This window comes from Epinephelus moara, chromosome 1, assembly GCF_006386435.1.
Source record: "Epinephelus moara isolate mb chromosome 1, YSFRI_EMoa_1.0, whole genome shotgun sequence".
NCBI lineage: Eukaryota > Metazoa > Chordata > Actinopteri > Perciformes > Serranidae > Epinephelus > Epinephelus moara.
In genome coordinates this window covers 49,141,995-49,150,018 of record NC_065506.1, presented here as the reverse complement: position 1 = coordinate 49,150,018, position 8,024 = coordinate 49,141,995, and the positions used below count along the sequence as shown (strand labels likewise).

The 8,024-nt window shown below is 43.0% G+C and overlaps 1 protein-coding gene across 3 annotated transcripts in view; it reads right to left on the bottom strand.

The window, feature by feature from the left end:
* The window catches only part of LOC126383691 (multiple epidermal growth factor-like domains protein 11), a 214,304-nt gene that overhangs the window by 143,516 nt on the left and 62,764 nt on the right, over nt 1–8,024 (bottom strand). For all 3 annotated transcript variants that reach the window (XM_050035486.1, XM_050034701.1, XM_050036278.1), the window contains exons 3-5: nt 5,852–5,986; nt 4,869–4,970; nt 2,083–2,183 (exon numbers count right to left, since the gene is read on the bottom strand). In XM_050035486.1, coding sequence (XP_049891443.1) covers nt 2,083–2,183; nt 4,869–4,970; nt 5,852–5,967 — 319 coding nt within the window. In that variant the 5' untranslated portion in view covers nt 5,968–5,986. The remainder of the gene's footprint in view (nt 1–2,082; nt 2,184–4,868; nt 4,971–5,851; nt 5,987–8,024) is intronic.

Below are 8,024 nucleotides of genomic sequence, written 5' to 3'. Positions count from 1 at the left end.
ATTAGCAGAACAAGGTTGTTGTCGTACTGCTGCTTCAAGAATATAAGCAAAACAAGCCCGAAAAAGGCACTAAGAACGGCGTCGTCAAGCATCTTGTTATCCAGAGCGAGGACTACAGTGTTTTCTTCCGGTAAACGTAAACACATAACATCCGCCCCGCCCCCTATCCAATCAGAAACCTTCCCTGCCCCAAACCTTGTGCGGACCCGAATAAAGGCGATTAAACTGATCTCCCGTGTAAACCGAATGATTTCATTCAGATTTATTTCATTCTGAATGAGAAGCCATCATATAACTGCACCCATTGTCTCGGCAGGAAACACACCGGTGTCTCCATAAAAAACAAAAAAAACAACACTTTTCATAGCACTGTCCCACCAGCAGACACGGCACTGACTCGATACAAAAACAGCTGCTTTTTGTGGCACTATGCTGGCAGGAATCATAGCGTAGTGTGTTCGCTGGTTTCGATTAGTGATCTGCATCTTCGCAGGCGTCAAGCAATCCGCCATCTCCTCGAGCTCCCGATAACAAAGAACCTCTTCTCTGTGACTTTGCAACTTTCCTGAAGAATCAGACAAAGATTCAGCGGTTTTCAGTTTTAATATTCTGAGGACAGTTGGTGTGTTCAGGACTGTTTGAGCTGCATCAGATGTGACAAGACGAACAGATATGTGAGAGGACGAGACGCACGGTGTGTTTGTGTGTGTCTCTAACAATTAAGACCAGCAGCTGAACGCTGGCTTTACAGTTAAGTAAAGAAGCTCATGTATGTGTCGGATCGTCTTCCACTGAACATCTGTCGTCTCATCTGCTCGCTGTAATTGTCTGATGTTGAAGAGTTTGTTTTTCTTTGGCTGCAAAAATTTAAAACGAGCTTCAAACTCAAATATCGGTGTAGAGAAATATATTATCTCTGACCAACTTCTTCAGCAACAGATCCGTCCTGCGCTCCGGGGAATAAAGCTCATCTGTTTATAATGTGAATGTGACAAACAGCACAAAGATATTCGTTTCCACAAATACAAACACTCTCTTAGTCGTAGAATAAGAAGCAGCAGAGGAAGACAGAGCCATCGGCTGATCTGCCCGTTAAAGCCCTCGATGACCCGAGAAGACAAACAGCAGATCTGCAGAATGAAGCTCAGATCTTTGAGTTTTAAGAGATATCTGACAACATTTAACTTCATATTAGCAGACGTTCTGCGCTCACAGCTTTTGTTTCCCTTCTTCTCTGTTTACGTTGATTTCAAAGCTCTCTGTGGTGAAACTTTGAGTTGAAATGGATCCACTTTGGAACAGAGGCGGATTGATCTAACTCTGACGGCTCTAACAGCAGATATAGATAACTGCCCGGCCGCGAGTGAAAAGATAACGACTGAGATTGAATCACTGTTCCGCAAGACACACTGCAATTTTAACAAGCCTGGAAACTTTGTGTGTATCAAGTGGAAAAAGTTTGAAAATAACAATGCAGATGACAGGAAAATGATTTTGTTTGTTGCACAGACGTTGTGCAGAGCACACGTTCCCCTGTGGTGGGAAGATTTCAGATCCAGCTGTACGCCGTCTGATAGGAAACAACAATGTTGGATATGTTTTTATTGCCATTTGATCAAACACAATGTGCATCTGCAGCTTTATAAGAGCGCCCTCACTTCACACACACACACACACACACACACACACACACACACACACAACAAAGGAACAATGAGTGTTAACTTCTTCTGAATGAAGCTAAATTGTTGCTCAGTCAGTCATTTATCTGCTTTTTATATGGCTGTTATATCAGACACTTACAGCTCAGATCTTTGTTACACAGTCCTGTGAAAAGCTCTGTGCCTTCCAGCAGCAGAGATTTAACAAGACCTTTATATAAAATAAAACGGTCATGAGATACTTTTGTTATACGCTGCTGATTAAATTTGGATTATTACTTTGTCTGGACGGATGTCTGGAAGATGAGAAGCTGCAGTTAGGTTTGCAACTGATGGCACCAGGAGGACATTTTTCAGAGTGCTGGTGTTTTGTAACATCGAGCTGTCAGAAGATCAGAAGGAGAGAATCAACAAGACTTACGAACACACAGGTTTCCACTTTCATAGAAGCCCGGGCAGCACTGAGAGCGTCGCCTGTACATGGTCCTCACTCCTCTCCTGTACGCCGTCTTGTAGCTGATCCTGTGACACACACACACACACACACACACATAAAGTTGATGTATCTCTGTGATTTCTTTCCATTAAAACAGCACGACTACATTTGAATTTTAAACCAACATGTCACATCTTATGGCGCAGCTCTGTGAGAGCGCTGTAGTAAAAATGTGTTCACGTCACGACACTCCTGATAGACGAGCGACACTTAAGCGTTTAAGGGAGTTTCGGCGACTCATTCAAGGACGCTGATGTTGTCTGACATTTCAGCTTCAGATCAATGACTCAGCTCTTAGCTGGGGTAGCTAAACTGGTGGCTATAAAGCTTAATGTGGTCATTAAAGCCGATACGCCGACGGTCGCTCATGAAAATGACCACATCAGGCGGAGCTCAACTGCCGGCGTTAGGTAGTAGACACTCATGACAGACTGCAACACGAGTACATACAGCACAAGATGTACTGCGTTAGACATAAGATGTCTCTGAGGTGAAGACAGAAACCAAACGTGAGCACACAAACTGTTTAAAAACTAACAACCTGCCTCTCTGTCTCTGACTGTGACGCATGTTCAGCATGTTTGATGATTTCTGCAGTTTTTGGCCTGTATCCACCTGTTTTAATGACCTCATAGTCACTGTGATGTTGAACAACAACAGTCACTTCTGGGCAGACAGCCAGCAGCTGATTTGAATTGCGTACATACGTGAAATAAGAAACTTGTTGATTTCTGTCGTCATTTTCAGCCCTAACTGTAACATTTAAAGATCTACAGTTAAACACGGTGGTCCGACTGATCTAACAGTTTATTTCATGTCCTGTGTTGCTGTGCTGTCATCTTTCATAAACCACATCTACCAGCACAGAAGCGCAACAGCGTCCTGCTGTGGGTGGGCCTGTAGCAAAAAAACCTTTCCAACTAAAAATACTAATATCAGTGTAAGTGTAGGCTATATTCAAAACGTTATCTTCACTTTACCTTTCACACTTACTAACCCTGGCAGCAGTAGACCAGCAACTTCTGTGTTCTGTGAGGTAAAATGACTGTATGTCAGTGGAGTCTGGTGCCTTTGACATAAGGCTTCAGTTCCACATTAGCAAAGCAGAGGAGTGAAAATATTCTAAATAAAGTGCACACTTAACCCGATACTGATCATTTTAGGTGGCTGAAAACTAACTAAAACTAACATCATGTCGCTCCAGTGTGTGATGTCAGGCCGCATGTCGGCTTCACAGAAGCAAAAGAGGCGTGAGGAGTGTGACATGTAACACAACAGCGTCGACCTCCATTGTGACATATAGCATACGTGTCAGCAGCTCTTTATAAACAATAACAATGGCATCACATGTCAATAACAATCATGTAGCGTCCCTGTTATATGGCGGCTGATCTTGTCCTCCGCTCGGAGCGTAAGGAGCTCCTGGACCTCACTGTTTTCACTAGCTGGTGCAGCAGCCGCTCCATGACGAGCTCAACACTGTTGGACAAACACTGATTTTTTTTTAGGTGACCCTGCTTTAATCTGTGTTTTTACTGGTTTTAATCACCAGAGGTCTCATTGATAGGATCCATACTAAAAATACACATGCAGACAAAAGCCCAAACGGCACACGCCAAAAACATATTCTGATTTATAAAACCACAGTACGCAGTTCCCTTTCATAAATCCCAAATCAACTTGGTCCACATGTGGATCCGCCTCACACTCCGCCCTCTACACGCCCATGTTCAACCTTAAATGGTCAGTGCAAAGCTCCTCATGAATGCTGATGCAAAGATATGAGCTGCTGATCAACGGGACAGTGTTTCAATGTTTACACCATCAGAATGATTCACACCACTCTCCACCCTGGGACACCATCTCATGATGGAGGTTTGATCTGTGAGCACAGTTTATTTATGTGGGGATGTGATGGTGAGACAGCGCTGATGAAATACTGAGCAGAAGTCGATGTGTTGAGTTGGCTTATATTTGTTACAACTGAAAGGTGTTTATGGAAAAGTTATGGCTCACTAGCATCAGAACTACTGTAATAACACCATTAGGTTAAATGTTTATGAAGAGGTGGATCCTTAAGTAAGGTGTGATATTTCTACAATCAATTTCTCATCATCTGCGTCACCAATTTCCCGTCTCGAAAATGTTCGTACGCATGGATCAGAATTTTCCTACAGGTGCGCACATTCTTTTTTTGTTTTTATAGATCACAACCTCTGCGTGGGAAGTGGCGTGCGCCTCTTTCAGGCCTCAGACTATTTGTTTTGGAGCGGTAGAGACCTCTGTGGATAATTCAGCTCCCAGTGAAAATCTCTGGAGCAATGAACCCTGAGGGAATTCTCACCAGGAGAGACTGACTGCAGTGACGGCTTTGCTTCGTCTTTCTTAAGTGTTTTGACTGAGAGACCTCAGGCAGCAGCAGAAAACTGCTTCCTGTCAACAATCATTTTTTATTTATCAAGCTGAAATTGATCTGCTACTTTTCTGTTTTACATCACAGTAAATTGAATATTTGAAATTCGGGCTGTTGATCAGATTAACCTGAGCGATCTGAAGTTTTTACTTTGAGCTCTGATAAACTGTGACGGCACTTTTCCACATTATCTGACATTTTATAGCCAGAGTTATTAATTTGTTAATGAAACACAGATTAAATGATGTTGAAAATAATCATTAGCTGCAGCACTACAGTCGACAGCTTGTGTCCGTACCTGTGTCTGGTGCATTTGAACCAGTTGAGGATGTCGGTGCAGCGGGTGTAGTAAACCTGGTCAAACGGATGAGCGTAGGACTCCTGCACCGTCACAGCGTAGCTGAAGGGACAGAGAACACAACACAGATTAACAGGAGGCCTCCAAACACTTGATGATAACACCTGCACAATTCATTTCTAATCTTGAATAAATATTTGTCATTAATAAATTAACAGGCAGCCTGCCGCACATTAAATTCAAGGATATTATTCTCATTACCCTCGAGGCTTCGCTGAAACGTGAAAACTCTAAATGGCACCGTGGTGGAAGCTAAAAGCTGAAAATCACTGAGGAAAGTTTTTTTTCTCGTGACGCCCAATAATGTTTCCTCTTAAAATAAATCAGCAGTATTGATCTCAGGATGAGAGCAGTGTGTCCTTGTGCAATTTTAAAATCTGAAATAATGTTGAAAAGGTCATCGATTCTCTCGGAGCACTTTAAAAGCTTTATTTCCTTAAAAACCACAAACTTTCAGGATTTTCAAGAATCCTGACAAAACTTCACGTCTGCTTTCTGTCATTTTCTCTTGTGCTGTAACGACACGTCTGACACAGTGCGTGCTGAGTAAAGGTGACTGAACTGAGCCTAACCTTTAGTATAAAAAGTGAAACTCTAACAGTCATCAGGGGTAATATCCATTTCCCCCGTTCCCTCTGATTACACTGAGAGATTATCGATCACAGCACATGCACTCTGCGTTGCTCTCATCAGAGAGGACATTGTGCTTTTACTCAGCGTCGCTCTGAGTGGCGAGACCACTCAAGCAGTCACATTACCATCGCTGTGGATTTACGGCCTCTGCGTGTCCCCAGGAGGAAACCTTTTGCTTTTGATTATTGGCTAACCCTCAGAGGTGATTTGTGGCGGGGAGTCCATTAGTTCACTGCGGCGTTTTGAGCCGTGTTATTTCACTTTGAATATTGAACTGGGACTGAACTGACCTCTCCCAGTGGCTGCACACGTTGGGGTCATCCGGGTTGAGGGGCGACGCCACAGAGATCAAGCCGAGCAGGTGGAGCCACAGCAGGGCTTGGGGGGAGACCCCACCGGCCCCCATTGTCCTCTTCCCTCCGACCCTGAGGAGAGCAGAGAGCGACAGTGAGTTCACCTTTAAAAGTCTGCGGTGTCGTACACGAGTCAGAAAAGATACAAGGAGAGTACAAACCTGCAAAATAAAAAAATGCAGTTTGTTTGCACGTTGTTTCCATAATGCCTCCATGGGCTATCACCAATGCAGAGGCATAAAGAAACCTCATCAGCTGACAGTGAGCTGCTTCTCTTTAAACTTGTTCATCTTTTATAAACAACACACCTGACCCCTCTGTACTCATGTCCAGTGGTGGAAAGTAACTAAATATATTTACTCAAGTATGGAAGTAGGGAAACTCGAACTGCTATGAACAAACGTGCCGCGGCTCCGTCACAACTAGTTGAATCCACTCAGCTGCCCGGCAGAGATCTGCTCTCTACTGAGTGCACTCTTATAGTTTATTTGTTCTATTGTTTTTATAGTTTCATTCAGTGTGCTTCTGCTTTGTTGCTCTTATTGTTGTCATCACTTGTTTCCTGTGCTTCTACCTTTTACCTGTGACATCTGTGGAGCACTCTGGGTCACCTTTGGGTCTGAAATGTGTTGTACAGAAACATCTGCCTGGTCTGAGTCCACTACGCTTCAGAGGGAAATATTGTACTCTCTGCTCCTCTGTGTTTTTCCAACACATATAGTTACACTTCAGACTTTTACTACATTAAAGACAGAATATGATAAGCCAGTGTGGTGTTAATGATTAAACACCTGGTCGGCAGGATTCTGGGCTGTGACCCTGGCTGATCCCTGTCGAGTTTCACATGTCTGTGTTTGCAGCAGTTCTGACCCAGGAGTTTTTTACTCTTTAACCTTCTCTGATGAAACAAATGATTTCGTCTTCTCTCCCATTAATCATCTGATGACCCCTTTAGAGGGCCATGACCCCTAGGTTGGGACTCACTGGACTAAACTGACAGCAGCATTAACAGTAACACCTCACTCACACACTGATGCATCAGTGTAAAGACTCAGATAATGTCAGACAGGATCATGTATCAGTCACAGAGGCTGTTTCCTGTGAGTGGAGTACTCCTGGTACTCTCTAACTGAAGGATCGGAGTACTTCCTGCGTACAGGCTGAACCCCCCGTGGCTGCCGCTCGTTATGTGGAGCAGTAGGTATGACGCTGAGAATCAAACAGCAGCAGGTGGGAAACTTTAATTCAGTCTTTTTGCAGATTTGAAGTGTTTACAGAGACGCTGGAGAACTTTACATTTGGATTCAGCTGCTTCAAACCTGATCAAATATTCAACCCATCACCATGACAAATGTTGGCGCTGTGTGTCAGGAGGGTTATTTCTGAAATGTAAGTACTTCATCAGAGTAATGTAACTTATTACATTTGATTACTTCTCTAACAGATGTTTTAAACCGGACATTAAAGCTGGAAAATGTCTGAAAGTAGTCTCTGACAAAACAACAAGACATTTCCACACAGCAAAAAGATGCAAAGACACAAAATGAAGCCACATTCTGAACCATTTATTGAAAAGAACATATTTGGTTTTAACCCCTTTGTAATCACCTACATTTTGATCAGTAACTGTAACTGACTACAATTTATTTTGTAATTTAATAACGTGTAAGTAGTTACTCTCCAACACTGACTGTAAATTTCTGCAAACCACAGATAAATTACATCTGTACTTTATTAATTAGATGGATGTCACATGTGGATGTACGCATCCACCACAGCTTGGATGAGGAGTCAGGAGCAAAGGTTCAACACTTCTGCATTAAACAGTATTAGAATATATCCAAACTAGTCCATACCCACTGAGTGCACAGTTGCCCACGTACAGTTTCACATGGTGTGTGTTTGGGATACAGGTCATAGCAAATTGCAGATTAAATAGTCAACTGAACCCATTAAGAAGAGCAATGTATTCAGACAGAGTGTTTGTGAAGTTGATAGTACGATTGCAGCCACAGTGATCGGTCGCATTTTAGCTATTTTTCTGTTGTTATAGCGCCACCCAGTTGCCAATTAGAGTTAAATTTCTCCAGTCACCTTGAGGCGTCCTGTT